Source organism: Penicillium cataractarum (assembly GCF_028827025.1).
Source record: "Penicillium cataractarum strain IBT 29864 chromosome Unknown utg000002l, whole genome shotgun sequence".
NCBI classification, from domain to species: Eukaryota; Fungi; Ascomycota; class Eurotiomycetes; order Eurotiales; family Aspergillaceae; genus Penicillium; species Penicillium cataractarum.
The window spans coordinates 366,559-388,320 of record NW_026622738.1 but is presented as its reverse complement, the minus strand read 5'-3'; the positions used below and the strand labels follow the sequence as shown (position 1 = coordinate 388,320).

The 21,762-nt window shown below is 50.7% G+C and overlaps 8 protein-coding genes across 8 annotated transcripts; 7 read left to right on the top strand and 1 right to left on the bottom strand.

Annotated features, from left to right (window-relative positions):
* Positions 1–305: 305 nt before the first annotated feature.
* Positions 306–1,788, top strand: N7496_002200 (ubiquitin domain-containing protein DSK2; the record flags this gene model as incomplete). The annotated part of the gene is made up of 2 exons (XM_056695131.1): positions 306–776; positions 868–1,788. The coding sequence occupies 2 exons, from the start codon at positions 306–308 to the stop codon at positions 1,786–1,788; spliced, it is 1,392 nt and encodes a 463-aa protein (XP_056557343.1).
* A 1,153-nt stretch (positions 1,789–2,941) lies between these two features.
* N7496_002199 (transmembrane 9 family protein) lies at positions 2,942–5,302 on the top strand (the record flags this gene model as incomplete). The annotated part of the gene is made up of 5 exons (XM_056695130.1): positions 2,942–3,035; positions 3,098–4,440; positions 4,499–4,951; positions 5,004–5,224; positions 5,284–5,302. 5 exons carry the CDS (start codon positions 2,942–2,944, stop codon positions 5,300–5,302), a joined length of 2,130 nt encoding a protein of 709 aa, XP_056557342.1.
* Positions 5,303–6,403: 1,101 nt separating this feature from the next.
* N7496_002198 (3'-5' exonuclease) lies at positions 6,404–7,963 on the top strand (the record flags this gene model as incomplete). Its single annotated transcript, XM_056695129.1, has 3 exons — positions 6,404–6,572; positions 6,646–7,211; positions 7,298–7,963. 3 exons carry the CDS (start codon positions 6,404–6,406, stop codon positions 7,961–7,963), a joined length of 1,401 nt encoding a protein of 466 aa, XP_056557341.1.
* Positions 7,964–9,065: 1,102 nt separating this feature from the next.
* On the top strand, positions 9,066–10,325 carry N7496_002197 (uncharacterized protein; the record flags this gene model as incomplete). Its single annotated transcript, XM_056695128.1, has 3 exons — positions 9,066–9,219; positions 9,330–9,883; positions 9,939–10,325. The coding sequence occupies 3 exons, from the start codon at positions 9,066–9,068 to the stop codon at positions 10,323–10,325; spliced, it is 1,095 nt and encodes a 364-aa protein (XP_056557340.1).
* Positions 10,326–12,486: 2,161 nt separating this feature from the next.
* Positions 12,487–12,798, top strand: N7496_002196 (uncharacterized protein; the record flags this gene model as incomplete). Its single annotated transcript, XM_056695127.1, has 1 exon — positions 12,487–12,798. The coding sequence occupies one exon, from the start codon at positions 12,487–12,489 to the stop codon at positions 12,796–12,798; it is 312 nt and encodes a 103-aa protein (XP_056557339.1).
* Positions 12,799–16,122: 3,324 nt separating this feature from the next.
* N7496_002195 (putative choline sulfatase) lies at positions 16,123–17,968 on the top strand (the record flags this gene model as incomplete). The annotated part of the gene is made up of 2 exons (XM_056695126.1): positions 16,123–16,533; positions 16,598–17,968. The coding sequence occupies 2 exons, from the start codon at positions 16,123–16,125 to the stop codon at positions 17,966–17,968; spliced, it is 1,782 nt and encodes a 593-aa protein (XP_056557338.1).
* Positions 17,969–18,914: 946 nt separating this feature from the next.
* N7496_002194 (nitrilase) lies at positions 18,915–20,291 on the top strand (the record flags this gene model as incomplete). Its single annotated transcript, XM_056695125.1, has 2 exons — positions 18,915–19,388; positions 19,467–20,291. 2 exons carry the CDS (start codon positions 18,915–18,917, stop codon positions 20,289–20,291), a joined length of 1,299 nt encoding a protein of 432 aa, XP_056557337.1.
* A 508-nt stretch (positions 20,292–20,799) lies between these two features.
* Positions 20,800–21,201, bottom strand: N7496_002193 (uncharacterized protein; the record flags this gene model as incomplete). The annotated part of the gene is made up of 2 exons (XM_056695124.1): positions 20,800–20,964; positions 21,172–21,201. 2 exons carry the CDS (start codon positions 21,199–21,201, stop codon positions 20,800–20,802), a joined length of 195 nt encoding a protein of 64 aa, XP_056557336.1.
* Between the last annotated feature and the right edge of the window lie 561 nt (positions 21,202–21,762).

The following is a 21,762-nucleotide window of genomic DNA, read 5'->3' as shown; positions in this document are numbered from 1 at the left end:
TTGGATGATCACGTGGTGTACCGCACCATCGGATTCGACCGCCTTCCGCCGCCATCACCGCCCTTATGTAATGCCCGTTAGCCCAGGTAGATCAAAGGAAGCATCATCGCCTCCGCAATATCTGGCCACCTCCTGCTATTATCTTTGGTCTCCCCCCAGAATTGCTCTCGTGCTGGGTGTAGCTGGCACTGTTTGGTCTCTCAATAGCAGTCTGTTTCGATTTACACGACTCTCTGTGCCTCTGCTTTCCCCATCCTTCACTACCCCACTCGGCACCGGCTGCCTACAGTACATATCGACCGACCATGGCGGATGATAATGCGACTACGGAGGAGGCTCCTATCACCTTCACTGTGAAGTCCTCCACTGATGCCAAGTTCACCCTCACTCTTCCTCTTTCTACACTTGTCTCGGAGCTCAAGGAGAAGCTCTCTAGCTCTGAGTATGCCGACACCCCCGCGGAACGTCAGCGCCTGATCTACTCTGGTCGAGTACTCAAAGATAATGAGACACTCGAGACTTATAAGATCAAGGACGGCCACACAATTCACTTGGTCAAGAGTGCTGCCAGCAACCAACAACGCTCGAATGCACCCGCTCCATCTACCTCCACGCCATCAGGGGCAGGCACTACTGCCCCAAGCCAACCCGCTGCTGGTGTGCCGACCAATCTCGCTGCTGGTACTGGCAATAATCCTCTCGCTGGTCTGACTGGTGCTCGATATGCCGGCTTCGCTCAACTCCCCGGAGCTGGCCTCTTTGGCCCTGATGGTGGGGTAAGTCTAACTTCTGATTCAATATTGTCCACTATTGGCTCCTATTCGTCATGCCATTCCATTTACTAACTTTTGCGTGCTTTTGATATAGATGGGCCCTCCCCCGGATAGCGAAGCCATGTTGAGCATGCTGGAAAACCCCCAAATCCAATCCCAGATCAACGAGGCGCTACAAAATCCCGCAATGATCGATATGATGATTCAACAGAACCCCATGCTTCGCGATATGGGCCCCATGGCCCGAGAACTGATGCAGCGACCTGCATTCCGTCGTATGCTGACCGACCCAGCGTCCCTCCGTCAAATGATGCAGATGCAGCGGGCAATGGGCGGTGGCGGCATGGGTGGCGGTGATAGTGCTTTCCCGGCCCCTGGCGTGACCAACACAACCGAGGGCGCCCAGAATACTGAGCAGCAGCAAAACACACCGGTCAATCCATTCGCCCAAATGCAAAACCCAATGATGGGGGGAAATCCGTTCGCTGCTCTGTTTGGTGGTCAGCCCTTCGGGCAACCCCCCGCCAGTGCCGGCACTCCTGGAACCAACCAGACGGAGGGTGCTCAAGGAGCCCAGAACACTGCAGCCCGGTCTGCGACTGGAGAGGGTCAGGGCCAGACTCCCGAGGCTGCTCAAAACCCTTTCGCTTCTCTCCTGAACCCAGCCCTGTTTGGCAATGCTGGGCAAGGCGGCATCAACCCATTCGATCCCCAGCAGAACCCGTTCTTGCGCGATCCCGCTCTTATGAACCAGTTGATGCAGGGGATGGGAGGCCCGGGTGCCGAGGGAGGTGCCGCTGGTGCTAACCCACTGGCAGCTCTGTTTGGAGGCGGTGGTGGCTTCGGTTCTCCACAGCCTGCCGATAACAGGCCCCCGGAGGAGAGATACGCCGACCAGCTTCGGCAATTGAACGATATGGGTTTCTTTGAATTTGAGCGAAATATTGAGGCTCTGCGTCGTTCGGGTGGCAGCGTTCAAGGAGCCGTTGAGTACCTCCTTACCCATGGATCATAAGTTCTTTACCTTGTTGCTCGTGTTCTTCTTGGCCAATAGCCTCTATTATCATGTCCCTTTCTTTACCACATGTATTTCATGGCCCCCTGCTTTCATGATGTGTCGTTACGACTGGCCTGCCGAATGCCGATGATCTTTTTTTACATTCCCCATCTCCGCATACACTTCCTTGATATGAACTGTTTCTTGGTGGATGCACGTTTGACCAATTCATGTCACTAGCACCCTGTCTCTGGTGGCAAACCCTCTCCATTATCATAACTAGCACCTTGAGTACTCGAGGCTCTGTCTCCATTAGAGCTTTAAATAATTCGTTATGGTCCAATCATGTTAACAAAACCAGTCTTGCGAGTTTTATCAGCTTTATCGTTAATAGGTGTTCCACTTAATCTCTAATTTAATGCTCCATAAGTAGCCTCCATCAGGGTACGTAGCGCGCGGAGAGCCCCTGCGGTACTTAGAAATATATATAGATTCCACCGGCCAACCTTGGAGCTTACGATTAGGTAGTAGTATATGTAGTATTACGGGAGACGTCTGGTAAGAAAATTGTCCTTCTGTCTAATCATTGAATTAGACTCCTTTTAACCCGAATGAGCTTCGGTTAAATTGTCCTACAGTTGCATCGCATGAACAAAAGACAAAGTACAAGAATTCCACTTTGTGATTGGCGATCCTCGCAATTTGCCGTCCGCATGCGACTCATTAGGTAATCCGTTTTGACACGCTGGAGGAGGCCAACCCTTTGAAGCCCCCCCTCTCGTCCCTTCAGTCCTACATCGAATACTCCATTGCTGACACTGTGGCATTCGTTGCCGATTACACTCGTTATCCTCAACACCTCTGAGCCCGCTGCTCCCTTTCGTGCCCCATACCGCCGACCACAGCCGATTGACAATCCGCCGAGCGCCCAGCATCGTCATCTGCGCATCCGCCGCTCACCTATCCCTTGTCGATCACCTATATAACTTCCTCACGTCCCGAGTCTATCTCCCCGGACGAAGATCAAGGGTGCAAACGCCAGCGAAGCTCTGGTGATCTGCGCTTCTTTGTCTACATACTTCCCCCCACTCGCCAACAACATACGTGCATGGGTATCTAGAAGCTGCCCTTCCTCTCCGAGTAGAGCGGCGCAACTCAAGATTCGTTCGCAATGCATACAAATGCTGCTAGGCCGTTTCGGGCTCACAACTGGGCCTTGTGCCTGCTTCTCTTCGTGTCTAGTGCCTGGGCATTTTACATCCCTGGTGAGCTTATTCGAGAATGGGGTAACTGTGCAACACTAACTTGGACCCTTCTTTCTTACTAGGATACTCGGTCACGCGGTACAACGACGACCAACCGATCCCCCTGCTCGTGAACAAGATATTTTCCGACCACACCCAACTTCAATATGCCTATTTCGACCTTCCATTCGTCTGCCCCCCGAGCGGCCGTACCCACGGCGGATCCCCATTCGGATCGGGCCAGAGCATCTCGCTCAACCTGGGTGAAGTTCTGCGGGGAGATCGCATCATGACATCTGACTTCGAGCTCATCATGGGTAAAGATGTGGAATGCCGCTCTCTGTGCACTGCGCAAGTGAGCCGTTCAGATGTCAAGTGGGCACGCCAATTGATCAAGGAAAACTATGTGATCGAGTGGATCGTCGATAACCTTCCCGGAGCTACGAGCTTTGTGACCGTCGACCGCAGCCGCAAGTACTATGCGTCTGGATTCAAGTTGGGCTACCGTGACATTTCTCCGGCCACCGGCCAGTCGCGCTACTTCATCAACAACCATTTCACTATCGTCATCCGCTGGCGGAGTGCGCCGGAGGGAGGCAAAGTTATCGTCGGGTTTGAGGTCTATCCTAAGAGTGTCTCCGCGGATGGTCGTAAGGAGGACGGTTGTCCCAAGGCCGTGCACAAGGACCAAGAAGGTCTTGGTCTGTATATCGCGCCTAACATGTCGCGCCTGCGCGAGAAGTATGGTGGACTGTCGTATATTCCAGAGGACGACGATGACGACGATGGTGCCACGCTGGACATCCCCTACACCTACTCTGTTTATTTCCGGGAGGAGAACAAGGTCGAGTGGGCCAACCGATGGGACCTGTACTTCACCAACCAGGGAGAGGGCTCGATGACCCACTGGCTGGCGATTATCAACTCTCTAACTATCTCCACGGTGTTGGGTGTGACTGTCTTCGTTATCTGGAGTCGCACTGTTCAAGGCGATATTAAGGGTCGTGGCGACGGTGCCATGGAGGACCGCAAGCTGAAGGTGCAATCTCGTCGTAAGCGCTCCGGTGAGAAGAAGAGCGAGGGACTGTTGGACAACGCAGACGTCGAGCACGATGCGGATATGTCATCGGATGATGAGGTTTTTGAAGACACCAGCGGTTGGAAACTCCTCCACGGCGATGTTTTCCGTGTTCCAGCCTACAGTGGCCTCCTCGCTCCGTTGGTTGGATCCGGTATGCAGCTCTTGTTCATGGCCACCGGCCTGCTGGTGCTATCCTGCCTCGGTGTTTTGAACCCCAGCTTCCGTGGTGGCTTCGTCAGTGTTGGCATGGGTCTGTTTGTGTTTGCCGGGGTCTTCTCTGGATACTTCTCCGGACGCCTGTACAAGACCTTCGGTGGGACCGGATGGCGAAAGAACACTCTGATTGTAGGTTTTCTTAGACAAAACGGAACTTTGGCTTGACATATACTAACTCGGATCCTAGACGGCTCTTCTCTTCCCTGGTTTGACCTTTTGCCTTGTCCTCATTCTGAACTTGTTCGTTTGGGCTCAAGCATCCAGCACCGCAATCCCATTCGGCACTCTTATTGGTCTTCTTGCACTCTGGCTGCTGATCCAGGTTCCCCTTGTTTACATCGGTAGCTGGGTTGGATATGTGCGGGCGAAACCCTGGGAGCATCCCTTGAAGACCAACGCCATTCCTCGTCAAATCCCATCCCAGCCCTGGTACCTGCGTAGCCCGGCAGGTCCCCTGCTGACCGGACTGATTCCCTTCGCGGTTCTCTTTATTGAGCTGCTCTTCGTATTTAAGAACCTATGGCAGGACAAGAGTGGCTACTACTATGTGTTTGGCTTCCTCAGTGTCGTCTCTGTCGTACTTATTGTGACGGTCGTCGAAGTCACCGTCATTGCCACCTACAGTCAGCTCTGCTCCGAGGTATGGTCTTTTTCTTCTTCATATAGTAAGAACTTTCGACTGACCTTTCTAGAACTATCACTGGTGGTGGCAAAGCTTCCTCACTGGTGGAAGCAGTGCCTTCTGGATCTTCGCCTACTGCATCTGGTATTACATGTTCAAGTTGCATATCACTGGCTTTGTCTCCACATTACTGTTCTTCAGCTACAGCTTCCTCGCCTGTGCTGTATATGGCCTGTTGACTGGTACCGTCGGCTTCCTGGCCGCTTACACTTTTGTCCGTCGTGTCTACAGGTAGGTTGTTACATCCGGCCAACTCGACATGATGAAGACTAATAAGCCAATGACTGCAGTGCTATCAAGGTGGACTAAACAACCCATCCATCGTCAAACCCTCCCAATCAGTCCACTCGGTGACTGACCAATTCTACCTTTCAATCCTCCCATTTCTCCATATCTCTTATGATTAATCTGCCCAACAAGCATTGGTGATGTTATTCCACCACCACGGCGTCCTCTCTTGAATTGCATGTCTCGACTCTATGTGCAGACGCACCTTCCTTTCTTCCAGATACACGTCTTCCATCCGATTTTCTTTCCATCTGTCATTTCCATCTGTCTCCCTTTGTGTGTCTATCTGACTTGAGTCACCATACAACTAAGCCAGGCGATGCTGCATTCACGGTTGGCTGGCCGACCCCGTTGGATTTGGGTTTAGGCGCAAGGTTGTGGTTACAAAGCTGAGCGTTAATTTATTGATTCTTATTCAAACGGGCCCTCGCTATGACTGCGTTTTTGGGTGTAAACATTGAGGCGCTATGTGTGTAGTGTAATCATACAACTATCTCTGAGTATATGAATGACACCCTTTCTGTTTTCCAAAGCGGGTTCGAGTTTCTTATCTCTCTATAGCTCTTGGTGGTCTTTCTAATGGAAATACGTGTCACTCGATTGTTTGCCCCACGACTAAAGCCTACCGAATCCCAGAACTTTCCGTAAAATCGTACGAGACGAACAATCACAGCAACCTAGCTCGACTTGATTACCTGCCTGTCATCCTGTGATTGCTGGCTAGACTAGTCGGATCACGGGATTTTCCTCCAGAGTCGCTTTCCAAGGGGCATTTCAACACCCTTTTCCTCCTCTCCCTTCCGTCCTATTCGCATCCCAACCAACTTCCATCTCCTATCATCCATCCACCTGACTTTGAAATTCGAACATTCTCACCTGCTCAACCCGCCTTAGACCTTGCATTTCCTACGCATCTCCAAGGTCCTGGGCTTCTATTAGCTCACACCTCATTCAGGTCCCCCTTAACCAAGGCTACGATCTCTCCTCCGACTGATTTTAGTCACCGTTGCGACCCAACCCTTTGTCAACCTTTGGCCTCTGCACTCTCGGCTGAACATATTCAGATTTCTCTCTCGTCATCACAACCATCTCATGCCTTCATCACTCTCTCAGCAGCCCAGGATGGTGAGAAGTACTGCTCAACTCACGCCCATTCGGTTTACCGGGCAGGAGTGGGCCGATCTGAATGGGTTGGTCCTTTCTCGGAGTCAGATGATAGAACATGGACTGCGCGTGGAAAACTTCAACACCCAGGAGCTTGCGCAACTGCGACGCTGCCTTCTGTGCCGACGTATGTGACCTTTCTTTGTCGTGCGTTGCCATGGAAGTATCGTGACATTGCTTTTGCTAACGGGTCATTACAGATCGAATTAAACGCAGGAAGGTCCTTTTCGATGGCAATGGACTTGAGATTGATTCTGACGAGTCTGCAAACGCGCAGTCTGCTCCTAATCACACGAATATCATTACACAAAAGACCGCATTCAACCTTCAAATGGCAGAGGACTTAGAGTGGGCCTTGCTTGTTCGCCAGCGTCTGGTCTTTCTGGAAGATGCTGATCAAGGCACTACGGAGGGCACCAAAAAGGCAAGCAAGAAAGAAGATTCCGTGGAACTCCCCAAAAGTGTGTCTAGCTATTATTTACGCCCGTTCTACGTTCTTCCTGACTTGGAGTGCATTTTTGACTACTCAAAGTTCACAATCCTGACCGCTGACGACCCGATTTGGCATCGACTGGGGCCGGATGGCAAGTTGCTTCATTATCGAAGCCGGATCCAGCTGAGTATCGAGACTGGCGAAGTCAGTTATTACTCAGTCAAGGTTACAGAAGGAGAGTTTCAGGAATATCTCCGGAATCATCAGTACCGCCAGGAAGATGTCACCAAGAAGGGACGCTGTCAAAGCCACCCAGGAGATTTCTCCAAAGGAGTAAGTCTACCATCATTATTATAAATACTTCAAAACACGGCTGGAAGTATATTTCAGAAAAGTCAATACTAATTCAAAAATAGAAGTTCACCTGTTGCAACCAAGGCGTCTTCAGCAAAGGCTGTTCCGAGTTTCCACATCACGTTTACAACCAGACGCCTGGGCAGCTCTGGAAAGACTTTCACTTACATGAAACCCCAGCGCGCTGCAACACACCCCGCCGATGCATTGTCCTTGACTGCGAGATGGGTGTAGCTAACACCGGCGAACCCGAGCTAGTCCGCATCACCGCAATCGACTATTTCAGTGGTGAGACGTTGATGGACTCCCTGGTATTCCCACAGGTCAAGATGTGGCATCTTAACAAAAGGTTCTCGGGGGTGGACTGGCCAATGCTTCACAAAGCTCGCAAGGCAGGACGGATCATTAATGGGCGCGACGCTGCTCGCCGCCAACTATGGAAATTTGTCGGAAGAGATACTATCGTTATCGTGCATGGTGGCCATAACGACTTCCTTTGTCTCCGTTGGATTCACTGCAAGGTCATTGATACCATGGATTGCGAGAGTCGCCTCGCAGAGCCGGCTAAATCGCCAGGTCTGAAGAACCTCACGAAGGCTCACCTGGGTCGCGAGATTCAGAAAGGCCGGGGTGGTCATGACAGTCTTGAAGACGCCCAAGCGACCCGAGATCTGGCAGTTTGGTATGTGCAGAACCTGCCTGCCAGTGCGAAGGTCCAGGCACAGAGCTAACGGCGATAAGGCGAAGAGCAAAGAGATTGTGGGGCATCGGGGAGATATCAAATAGTGAACCCTCGCTTTTACAGGGCTCTCAAACCTTCAATGAATGAGAACTCCCTGTTGCACTTTAGTTGTACTGAGCCTCACATGTTAATTGTGTGCCCCCCAGTTCAACATGAAGCCCATACTATGCAGTTAGTACAAGCGAGCTTGCTCCTACTAGTCACTATTTCTAGATGTTTTGATTTGCGATTCTTGATCTTTCCCGCTGCCCAGGGTATCTTGACGTCAAGTATTTCCTTACCATTTATCGATACAAGTGCCAAGGTCCCGGTTCTGTAGTGTAGATTCAAGAGTTTTTTCTGGTCATAGTGACGACGCATTTCCGCCCTTCACTTCCAAGACCGTCGCATACTAAGCCTAAACGGTCTACGACCATCCGTCATTTGGACATAGCATTCTTGGCCGTACCTAAGAGCGTCTCTATTGAACATCATGTACTTCTACCAGTCTCTATTCCATCTACTATTCCATACTTTGCGGCTCGAAACACTGCTTCTAGCGAATTTTCGTGACCTACTTCATTCTAAAGGCATCTCTACAGTCCTCCAGTAATTCCCTATATTGGGAAGTTTGCACGTCTACTGGGTTCCTGCTACATAGATCAATCGGAACTTTTCGTGTACCGCCTGATTGCCCCCAGCCTCTGTGGCGGATGCCTATTTCGAACTTAATATCGAGCTGATTGTCTGCCTGGGGATTTTGTGATCGCTGGCTGGCTTGAATCGGTCTTGTGAGGTTGCATTAGATATGTAAACACAGTCTCCCTTTGGTCCTGCTCACGGTCCTACCAACCTTTCTGCTCTCCAGATCCTTTAACGCCTCCGAGCCTTCAAACTTCTTACCGCACTTATTCCCTTTGATCCCTAATCCTTTCATTTCCCTACCTATCAAGCAACTCGTCAAGACCAAAGCCTTCGATCGACTTACGCATTACCCTCCCTCAACCCAAACTGTAATACACGGTCCACCAATCTCGCATCCCTCCTCGACCCTTCGTTCTTGGCCTACAGAATTGACCGACCACTTTACTGACCTGGTCCGGTTGATCATCATGGTGCCAAAATTATCCCGTCAGCCCGGGATTGTGACAAATGGTATCAATCTCATTGCCATCCGGGACACTCCACAGGAGCGCGCCGATCTCAACTCCTTCGTTCTTGACTGGGACCAGAGAAAGAAGCAAGGAATCCGCTCAAGCGACTTTAGTACGGACGAGCTCGAGGAGCTACGGCGTTGCGAATGCTGTCGTAGTATGTTACCCTTGTTTGATCCCCCATCAGGTCATGTTATATCAGTTTTGCTGACAAGGATAAAGAGCGAATCACTTCCGAGAGTATCAAGATCATTTTCGACCAGGAAGGAGAGAGGTACGAGATTGATGAGGCCGCAGAAGAAAGGTCCATGCTCGGTAAAAAACACCGTATCGGGCGGCAAATGGCTTTTCGCACTCAGATAGCGGAGGATCTGGAATGGGCCCTACTCGCTCGCCAGCGCCTAGCCTTCATGGAAAGAACCAAAGTTGATAACAAAGAGACAAACAAGGAGGAGGATCTTATGGAATCTCCCAGTGCGGTTGCAAAGTACTACTTATGCCCACACTACGTTGTTCCTGACCCGGAGTCTTCCTTCGACTACTCTGAGTTTACCGCCTCTGATGAGCCGATTTGGCACAGGCCAGGGCCCGCTGGTACAACTCGTCATTTCCAGTCTCGGATTAAGCTCAGAATGGAGACCGGCGATGCCGGCTGGTATGATGCTGAGCTTACAGAAGCAGAATATCAGGAGTATCTCCGGGGCCGAGGACAACGCCTCCCAGGGATATGGAGAACGGGTCCATGCAACATTCACCCGCGAGGACTCAGGGAAGGGGTAAGTTTAAAACCTTCCAAGTGTGATTCTGAACTGAGAGCTAATTCAATCAAAGAAATACGCCTGCTGTGGCCTAGGGAAGCTGAGCACTGGCTGCACTCTAGCCCCTGAGCATAAAAATGCTCAAACACTTCAGGAGTTGGAGAAAAAGTATAAGCTCTTCGAGACTCCTTTCGATTGCCCGCAACCCCGAGAATGCGTTGTCCTCGACTGTGAGATGGGTGTCGCCAGTACAGGCGAATCAGAGCTTGTCCGAGTGACCGCGGTGGACTATTTCAGTGGCCAAACCTTGATAGATGCCCTGGTTTTCCCCACAGCAAGGCTTCTTCACCCGAATACAAGATATCCGGGTGTGACCTGGCAGATGATGCATGAGGCTAAGCGAGCACGCCGGGCAATTCTGGGGCGAGACGCTGCTAGACGTCGATACCCAGGATTGTGAGAGTCGCCGTGCAGCACCGGCCAGATCCTTTTCCCTGAAGAACCTTGCCAAAATTCATCTAGACAGGCATATTTAGTTGGGCAGTCGGCTTGGACATGATAGCCTGGAAGATGCGCAGGCGACGCGGGACCTCGCCCACTTTTACATCCAGGAGTTGCATGCGCCTTCCAAAAGAAGGCACCCTGTCACTTCATGTCCGATGAGAAGGAGGCCTGGAACAATCTGCACTCAAGGATTGATTCTTGGGATCCTATCGGGTGGCCTGATACGGTTCCGTGGTAAATCACTAGGTCCAGAGAGGCCGACAACAGTCTCCTTGAGCTTCCCGAAACACAGGTCACTCGAGACCTTTAAAACATTCGTGCTCAGCGTCAGTCAGAGGCAATACAGCTATGCAGTCTCAGCGACGGGTAGTCATCAGATGTGGACACTCGCTACGTTTGCCAAAGATGGATTGAGGATATCTGGTAGATAGATTGTTTTCGAAGGTTTCAAAGATCGAGCACCCTAAGAAAAGAAAAAACAAATGAAACATCAGAGTCAGCATTTCGGGTTCCTTGCGGAGTAGCGTATCGTAGTTGATAAATATCCACTCAAAATTCCAACCGCTATTAAAAGAGGCTTTCTATACTAGCCACGATACCCCATTTGCTCAAGGGGTATCACTCAGCCCGGCATAAGGTTACTTACTTACCTAAGGTCTTTACAATGAAATATCATTTTACCCTGGCCTATATTCATAGCAACCTTTTTACATTGCCTGACCAATAAAAGAGTCTGGTACTCAACGTTCCGCTTGATGGGCCCCGTAGGATATCTCCGGCAAACCCGACAGCAACAAACACGAGCACAAAACAAAGCTGTAGAAACCTTAGAGCCTGAGGCTGCTGTCCTTGTTGTATTTGGTTATTTAAACCTTCCCTGTATTCCCCTTCCCCTCTCTCTTTTACACCTCAACTAAATATACAACTTCCATGTCCTTCCTCCACAACATCTGCGCACGTTTGCTCGATTTATATAATGGACCCCAAATATAGCAATACTAGAAGGCAGGCAACAGGAAGTCATGACACTGGCCCGAATGGCTATTGAAATGTCGCGGGTGCAGAGACACTGATGACCATTCGATAGTGATTACAACACCCAGCTCTATATACATGGAAACATCAACGATCTACTTACCGATACGAGCTATCACACCCCCTGACGTCGCCCATGGAATTTTGTGGGCGCAGACACTATTGTCATTGTACATGGTGGCTGTACCAACTTCCTGACACTTCGCTGGATATACCGCTAGATGCTCGTTCGGAGCCAGTTAAAGCAACGGCCTTTGGGAACCTTGCAAAAATTCATCTAGGCAGGGATATTCAGTTACAGAAGCTTAGACACCATCCACCCTTGCAGCGCACCGAAGACCAGAAATGAGCTCCAGAACTGAACATCTCGAGCAACAGCTCAAGCAAGGCCTTTCTGCAAGGCATATCATGAATGGCCTTCACCAGGGCGACCATGATTTATGTATTCGTCGATCTGACCTCTATAATAAGCGCCAAAGGCTACATATGAAGTTTCTTGCTGGGCGAAAGCCGAACCAAGCTCTATTGCAAGAGCCTCCGAAGGATGGAAACTGGCTGTTTCGATATGAGTTGGATCATGATGATCATGCCAACATTCTTCCTTTCTATAGTTATGCGCCCGCTATTGTGTCAAGGACCTGTATACGCATTCAGATGTTCAGTGGAAGAGGGACGCTAGTTATATAATGCTCCATGAAAAGAAGAGCGGGAAATATTCATTCTCAAGAGGCTATATTTGAAGGCTCGGCATATAGCCCAGTCCAGCGCCATGTTCTAATCTCGCCAGGGAGGCTGGTTATCCGCGAGCGCTCATGGCCAGACAAACAACTGCTCATCCGCCCCTGCAGCCTTCGGACAGCTGGGCCGGTGGATATTGTTCTCTAGCTAGCAGGGATTGGCTACTTCTTAGCTGTCGACGAGCGTAAGTACCCGGAGATACACAAACAATGCTCAACTAACAACCTTCATAGCTTCACAGAGGCGGTCGACATATTCTCCGAAGAGAACAGCTTCTTTTTTCGCGGTGTCTTGGCTTTACCTCGTTGACATCCTCCCGTCTTCCCAACCCAGAACGATCCGCCATGGCGGATCCCCCGCTGCGGATGAGGATACCTAGGGGTGTCATAGACTGTGAGATGGTAAAGGATCTGGCCTTTGAGGAAGGCAAGCCGTCATATGATCGGCCTCCAATTGGAGCCTCCAAAGACAACGGCACAGCAGCAAACGTCACAAACAACACGACCACTAAAGCCGCCGGAGTGAATTGGTTGATAGGGCCCGTTATTGCCTCCAAGGCCTTCGTCAATGCTCGGAGAAAATTGGTCCGGACCTACAATCAGGACAAGCACAATGAAGATTGTCGGTTTCTCCACACAGGACCTCTTTTCAAGTGAGATAGAGCAAACCCGAACTCCCGCCCGCCTCGGACGTGTGGTGAGGATCACTGGAAGAATCCACTTTGGCATAATGGCGCACACAGGATCTACATGAGAATGGCGAAACATTGAGGCTTCTCGCTGGCTTCACCACACCCAACGTTAGACCCGCAGGTTCAGGATACTCGTTTTTACCCTTATGGAGATTCTGTAGTAGTGAACTGTCCATTTCATATTTTAATCTGCATATGGTTATGTTTTTGCGCTTCCTTTATACTTGGCGTAATAGATTTTCAAACACATATCTGACGGTGCTTCTTCATCCTGGACTAATAACTAGTGGTTAAGCAGATACGTCTTCCCCGAGAACAAGAGATATGGCTACCCTTTCGTGAGATTGTGTAGTACTGCCAATCTTTAAGCAGAATGTACCATATAACATCTTGCTATTTGAACTTCTCCATTCTCGTTGCCAAAACTTCCTGTTAGTATGCCTCCCCTCGATATCCGCCTCCAGCCACCAACCCCTGTCCTATAATGCAGATACCCTTGCAACCCCATCGGGAAGAAAATACCAAACCAGGCGATGATGAACTCGTGGCCGGCGGGATGTTACCGGGGACGGGATGTTGGCCCCCGTTCATCATCGGAGGTACCGTGCGTAAAGGAGGTAGCATGTACCGTCACACATCTACGTAGACACGTAGGGATATAGAACATATCGTTAGCGTACAAGATACTTGGCGCAGATGGACAGTGGGGATTATTGCAAGATGAACTAGCTGGAACTATAGTAGGTCGAGGTGGCAAGTCCTCGTACCCAGTGCTTGCTCCTCATCCAGTCTATGACTCTATCTTGCAGTAATCGTAATCTGCACTCCTACGAGACAAGGATCCAATCGATCTCAGATCTACTGATTTGATCAACTTTGGTTTACGCCATTCTGCATCGGGTGAAACAGTCCCGCCACGAGTTATGCCGCCGTGCGGCAGGTGATCGTTACACGGGGCGGGATGTATCTCTACGCTATGTGTCCGTATCTCTATAATTTTGTCTTGGACGGAGTACGAGTGGAGGTCTCCCCGTGGATGTGGGGACTCTGGGAGTTGACGGTACTTGTCCACCCGGCGCTAGTCCGTTGGAGAATTCGAAACAGCGGTGACGCTCTTGCTTGGCGGGAATGTTTAGAAACTGGGGAAAGTGATTGAAAATGGAAAATATCTTTTTTTTTGTTTCCAATAATGCTATTATTGTCGTTGGAGGGTGGAATGTGGATTGTGGAAATCCGGGGCCGGCGGCTGAAGAGTGTATTTAGCCATGGCGTGCTTGCGCAGGGGGATTGCTCATGTGTTGTGAAACGGGACTATGGGGATGAAGAGGGTGTTATTATTGGATGATATTGGAATTCTGAGTATTGTAAGTGCTTTTACAATGTTATTACTATAGTACAACCATAGTATAGGTATAGGATAGGCAGAAGATAGACATGATTATCTCACAAAAATGAGGACCTCCTTGGTTTGATTCTCGTCTATCACATACACCGCTTCTTCCACATGTCACCCCGAAGGAATAATGATCAGACAGCCTCGTCATCCTGGTTCTACTAGCTCGGCAGTCACGGACTCATGCTCCATACTTCATCGTTAGGTTCTGGAGAAGGACTCCATCTTACCTCCTCCTCCATAAGAGTAATTGACCACGCGGGCCTTTTCTTTTTCTTCTCTCCCACCGTTCCTCCATTCGGATATACATTCCCCTCCTTATTGGCCACACAGATAAGCAAGTGGAGTAAAGAGCCCCCGCTAAGCCTGACTAGGAAGCGAGTCGCCAGTGGTTGGACCGCAAGTCGCAGGCTATACTTCTGGGCCCAGACTAAGACGCGACTAAGCAGGCGACTAGTGCTGAAAATGGCCACCCCAGGGGTCAACCGAGTGAAAGCTGATTGGATCGGTTTGCGGTGACACGATCCAGTGGAGAACAGAGTTGAGCCCGGAGCATCGGGGGGATCGGCTACGTTACAAGGGTCTGTCAACCGCACCACGATTCTGCCATTGACGAGGTTTATATTTGTAGGCCACTCTGGGGTCGAGTGAACTCCAGAAAAAAACTGGTCATGGAAAGTGTATCTTGCGAGTGTTGAGTGTGTATTATGGGATTTTATTCCCACTGGTGCGGTCAGGGGGCTGATCGGGAGGGTCAATCTTACGCGGACGAGGGTGTATTACGCTCGTCACCAGTGGTAATTTACTTTTCCATGATCAATCCCACTCCGAGTCAAACTAATAGCTGGTCATCAGTTGCAGTTACTCACTAATGTACCGCAGTCCCAGCTACGCCAACCCACTTTTTCGCTGCAGGTGGCAACTCGGCACAACTGCTGGCGCGTTCCATTTGACACGTTCCCTCCATGCTGAATGGACCGGAATGAGTGCCTCGAGCTGGATACCGAGTCCAGCTCTTTGTTTAAGGGACCACATGACCCCTCCAGAGGGCTGATCGGCTGAGGAATTCCCAGAGTCTAAAGTGATGTATCCCTTTGAGTTTTTGGCTTAGTGATATCTACTATTTCGTTGTTCATGGGATTCCTCGTCGATATACTTCCTTCCGTATCTTCCGTATCTTGCGTAAGCGTGCCTGACCATACCCGGATAAAATACGAATAAAATACCGCCCGTACCATTGATACCAACCAAATACCGATGATCGTAAGAATCACACCATCGCACTTCAGAATGAGCCCATCTTGCACCTTTTCAGTCGTACGTCAGTCCTCTTTCTACCCCTGATCTTCCATGCAGGAAAGCTAATCGAATTCGGAGTAGTCGTCATGCGGAGAAGATTTGACTAAAATGCATGGAAGAACAATGTAAGGAGTCTAACAAGTATCTAGTAGTATAGGCTGGAGTATAACTGGACTCCGCAACTATGGGGTCTACCCCGGCAATTGTTCCGTACAAGCGCCATACATTCCTTTTTTTACATTTTTTTTTCTCTCTGATCGTCCTTCCAAACCGTCCTCCTCGATGGAGTTCCTAATCTGATTCAATTCTTCCTCTGGCCTATAGTATTTTTTCGCATTTTCTCCTGTCTGAAGCAACTCCTTCATTGGGTCTCGGGCCCTCTTGCATTATCTTTTTTTTCCTTTTTCCTTTTCTCTTCAGTTCCCCACATACGCCCATTCGGCTTCATATATCTACCCTTTCCCTCCCAAAATCCGGTACACTTTCTTCTTTCTTTTTCCCATTCATAGTATCTACTCGGGCTTGGACTTCTCCTCCTTTCCCTCCCCTCGGGCCGTCCTCTGAATCGTATTGCACACCATACATAGCAATTCCATCATGGCGACCAAAAAGCCCAACATCCTCTACATCATGGCGGACCAGATGGCCGCGCCATTGTTGTCTCTGCACGATAAGAACTCGCCCATCAAGACTCCCAATTTGGACCGCTTGGCAAGTGAGGGCGTGGTTTTTGACTCGGCATACTGCAATTCCCCTTTGTGTGCGCCCTCTCGCTTCGTCATGGTGAGCGGTCAACTGCCATCGAAGATCGGCGCGTACGATAACGCGGCGGATCTGCCCGCCGACACGCCCACTTACGCCCATTATCTTCGTCGCGAGGGTTACCACACGGCCTTGGCTGGTAAGATGCACTTTTGCGGTCCGGATCAACTGCACGGTTATGAACAGCGTTTGACGAGCGACATCTATCCCGGTGACTATGGCTGGTCGGTCAATTGGGACGAGCCGGTGAGTTCAGGAATTTCTTACAATAACTTCAATCGAATGAGGTTTGGCTAATTTGGATCCCTAGGAAATCCGCCTGGATTACTATCACAACATGTCATCCGTCCTGGAAGCCGGCCCCGTTGTGCGCACAAACCAACTCGACTTTGACGAGGAGGTCATCTACAAATCCCAGCAGTATTTGTACGACCACGTGCGTCACCGCACCGACCAGCCGTTCTGTTTGACCGTCTCCATGACGCACCCACACGACCCGTACGCCATGACCAAGGAGTTCTGGGATCTGTACGAGGATGTCGAAATTCCTCTGCCCAAGAACGGCGCAATCCCACACGACCAGCAGGATGCTCACTCCCAGCGCGTGCTCAAGTGCATCGATCTGTTCGGCAAGGAGATGCCCGATGAGCGTATCCGTGCTGCCCGTCGCGCGTACTATGCGGCCTGCACTTACGTCGATACCAACATCGGCAAGCTGCTCAAGGTGCTCAAGGATACCGGGTTGGACGAGGATACCATCATTGTCTTCACGGGTGACCACGGTGACATGCTGGGCGAGCGCGGATTGTGGTACAAGATGACCTGGTTCGAGAACTCGGCTCGGGTGCCGATGCTCTTCCACGCCCCGAAGAAATTCGCCGCCAAGCGCGTGTCGGAGAATGTCTCCACCATGGACTTGCTGCCCACCTTCGCGGGCCTGGTCGGTGCCCCCCTCGTGCTGGGACTCCCGCTCGACGGTGTCTCTCTGGTGCCGTATTTGACTGGCGAGGAAGGTCCTCGCACCGACACCGTGTACGGCGAGTACATGGGTGAAGGCACCCAAGCCCCATTGGTCATGATCCGCCGTGGTCGCTGGAAGTTCATCTACTCGACCATCGACCCACCAATGCTGTTCGACGTTGCCAATGACCCAGAGGAGAAGATCAACCTGGTCGCCGGTCTGCCCATCCCTTCAGCAACCAAGCCTGCAGTCCCCGTCAAGCCCGCCCACGCCAACCCGCTAGCCGTGCCAGCCAGTCTGCCCACTCCCGACGATACCCCCCGCGTCTCGCCCATCCCGCAACGTGCCTCCGATGCATCAGCCCAATACCCCTTCCCATCGCCTACACCCCCTCGCACCCCCAGCCCAGCCAAATTCACCGCGCTGCCTGATACCACGGACCCAACCAAGCTGCTGGCCTATTTCCTCGAGGAAACCAACACCCGGTGGGATCTGGAGGCTATTCGACAGGATGTTATTCGGTCGCAGCGCCGCCGGCGTCTCGTGTACTCTGCTTTGATCGAGGGTACCCCCTCGTTCTGGGATTATGAGCCCCGCGTGGATGCTAGCAAGCAGTACGTGCGTAACCAGGGCAAGGGCGTGCTCGACGATGTCGAGTTGATCTCGCGCTGGCCGCGCGTGTTGCAGCAGGCTGCGACTGCGAAGGGTATCTCTGCGTAAAGTGGAAGATGCGACGAGAAGTTCAGTTGCGTAGCGGAGTATCTTGGCCGTGCCCGCGGTAGATGGATGGCTTCGCGCACAGTTTGATCTGACCTGATCTCATACGATCTTCAAGACAAGACTGTAAAAAAGAAAAGACACCCCGACATTGTTTCTGCATTGATGACTTGATTTTGACATGACCATTCATTGCGTTTCGAGCATTCCGCATGGCCTTTTATGTTTTTTATTATCGCTTCTGGACATTGTTTCCTTTCTCTTCACATCATCTCATCAGCGAGGCGCTATACCCGGGAACTACGATTTCCTCTCCATGTTCATACTTGTTCGTTGTACCACGACTTTTGTATCTCCAGGTTGGAAAATTTGGTGTTTTGCAAAATGCGTGGCATACATTTCTTATCTGTATATATTACTTTACTTTTGGTTTTAACATCCCGGGTTGGGCTACTCGCCCTGGTGAAATATGGGGGAGGGCTATGGAAATGGAAATTGAAATTGTGGATATTCTTGATATTCTTGATAAGTTGACAGACTGACAGATTGGATTTAGTATCGTACACTATGAAAATTGAGAATGAAATTGTTTACCTTTGCTTCGATGGTCTGTTGGAGTAAGTATATTATACTCTGCGCTAGCGATGGATCTGAACAATGTATGATGTCACCTGCGGCAAGAGAAAAAGTATAAAACTGGGCGAATACTAACACTAAGCTAAGTACATACCACACTACTATACTTTACTTAGTACTGTACTTTGCCCGTTTGCGGCGTCCTGTCGGTACTTTTTATCAGATTCCCCACACCCGGGGCTACTCGGTTCTCGGCTTCTCCTTAGCTCGAGACTTTCTCCACTTCATCCCATCATCACTATACACTCCCCCTCACCTTCAACAGTCCTCTTCCATACATACTTCCCATCCCACCTCATCTCTAATATCCAACATGCCCTCCCTAACAGTAGGAGTCTCCCAATCCCGCACCCTCCCCACAACCCCGCAAACCCTCGCCGCCCTCGAACGAACCACCCAACTCGCCGCCCGCCGCGGTGTCCACCTCCTCCTCTTCCCAGAAGCCTATCTGGGCGGATACCCGCGCACATGTTCCTTCGGCACGGCGGTGGGTAGTCGGGACCCGCGCGGGCGCGACCAGTTCCTGGCTTACTTCAAGGACGCGGTTGATCTGGGCGATACGCCTGCGGGGGCGGGAGAGGAGTGGGTTGAGAGACGCCTGGGTGTTGCGCATGGCAAGGCACAGAGGGGGGATGGGACTCGGGAGGTTTTGGAGAGGATTGCGAAGGAGAGTGGTGTCTTTTTGGTTGTTGGGGTTGTGGAGAGGGCGGGTGGGAGTTTGTATTGTTCTGTTGTTTATGTTGAGCCTGCACGGGGGGTGTTGGGGAAGAGGAGGAAGGTTATGCCGGTATGTTTTGCGTGGTTGGATGGCTAATGACAGCAAGTATTGCTAGGGAGATATTGTTAACATGGGTCTTTCTGGTAGACTGGATCCGAGCGTCTTATTTGGGCTCAGGGTTCGCCGTCGACTCTTCGCGCTGTCACTACTACCTTGAATGGGATCCCGTTGACCCTCGCCGCGGCTATATGTTGGGAGAATTACATGCCACTCCTCCGACAGAGCTTATACTCACAGAACGTCAACATTTATCTCGCTCCCACAGCAGATGCCCGGGATACATGGTTATCACTAATGCGCACAGTCGGTCAAGAAGGCCGATGTTTCGTGTTATCCGCGAATCAGTGCGTCCGCAGTAACGAGCTCCCAGACTGGATCACGGGTCAAACAAAGGAAGGCGACTTCCCAGCATCTGCTAAAACCGTTGCCTCGCCTTTGCAGATACAGGCAACGACTAGCGGGCGAAAGTTGTCAATTACCCCCGAGGGACCGCATGAAATAGCCTGGCCTCCATGCTCGACACAGGATACCCAGCCGGTAACTGAAACCACGACCTCAGTGTCAAAGCTCGACATCTCCAGTTCGGAATCCGAGTACGTCTGCCGGGGCGGGAGTTGCATTATCTCACCCCTGGGAGAAGTCCTCGCCGGACCATTGTGGGAGGTTTGTACAGATGATACACCGGATAGCGAGGAAGCAGGTGTTAGTACCGCGCCGCTGGGAACGTCTGCCATTGGCACGTATGGTGGGAATAATACCGTTGCGGCTGGTGATGGATTGGCGATTGCCAAGATTGATTTGGATGATTGTGAGCGTGGGCGGTTGGATTTGGATGTTGCGGGGAGTTATTCCAGGAGTGATGCGTTTAAGTTTAGTGTTGAAGGATTGGATCTGAATCCTCCGCCTGTTTGAGGAACCCGCTTGTAATACTACTAAACCATATTTGGAACCGCTCTCGAATGGATATGGAATCGGGACGCCCGCAGCCAATTTTGGCAGAGTGACTATAATGCCATGTTCTTAACCCTTCAAACCTCTGTTTTAGGTCAAGTACAGGTTGGATTAGTTCAAGTCGGTTCTGAATTTCGCCTGAACAATGAATAAAGACGTCGACACGCCACAGCTGTGAGTCACACTACTAAGAAGAGGAAAGCGCTGAAGTTCTCTTCTCTTTTCATCCTCCCATCGCTCATTTTTTTCCCTTCCTTTTGCTTTTTACTATCATATTTCATGATAAGATATACTTCAACAAGTACAATCTTTGATCCATTTTGCTTTGTGAAGGCTCCAGTCTTTATTCTTTACGCCTTGACGGAACCTCTTCATGGTCGCTATGTAAGCCTACAACTCTCATATCTGAAGTGAATTCGAATCACATTTGATTGACTGAAGAATCAGAAACGTATTTACATGCTCTCTTTCAAGTCTTGAATTTCAACCGGATGGCTTCATTTCCCGCGCTGGCCTCACATTCCAAGATCCTCCATTTGATCTGCTTCTCTTTGGGCTGCCGGATGGTGCCCTTGGATACCATTATGATCTCCATCAGAGCCGTGATGTCTCCCTCTGTCAGAGTCGCTGTGTTCTATTGACCCCAACAGACTCTATCGGGTGCCTGCGACAGGGTGATCATGCTGCGACAGAGCCTGTTTAGCCCATAAACTGGATGTCTGTCTCGTTCCGGGTGAAGACAAGGAGTTCTCGTTGGGGCGGGCATTCACCCCTTCCTCTGCGAGTACACATGCGATGGCTGGTTAGAGCATACCGAAACATGCACTTGAGGGAGACATACCCACAGGAACACGTGCGAGAACACTGCCATCACACAATCTATCTCAAAAGGCGTGTCTGCCATGAGATCGAAATTGTTGACCAAAGCCCTCAGACAGTGCATGCACCAGAAGTGCTTCGGTATTTGGGAACTGCATGAGTTGCACAGGTACAAGGGCCTCGTCGGCGGACTTGGACGCCAGAGGTCTCGCGTTGATTCTGCCTGTCGATTCTTTTCAACTCTCAGCCCTTCGCACCCCGCGGATTCTTCTTGATAAGATGTTTTCTGTTGGACTGCCTTGGCAATATCTGAACTGCAAGGTATGCAATGCACACGAAACTTGGATCGCTAGCTCAGGTCTCCGTTGAATAGGTCTGATGTGAAGACAGGAGCTTCACAAAGGCCCAAGGCGTCATTGTGATTTTCAGGATTGACGAAACCCAGACAGATACTGCTCCACTTGTCGACGCAGACTGTTCTCTCGGAGGGCTATCGGTGTCGATGAAGAAACCGTCATGCCGCTCGACATATCATGCGTCGATTCTTCGGATTCGTCGCAAGTTGTGATCTGATATCCCGCGGTAGCAAGTGTAGCAATACTGAACCAGGCTA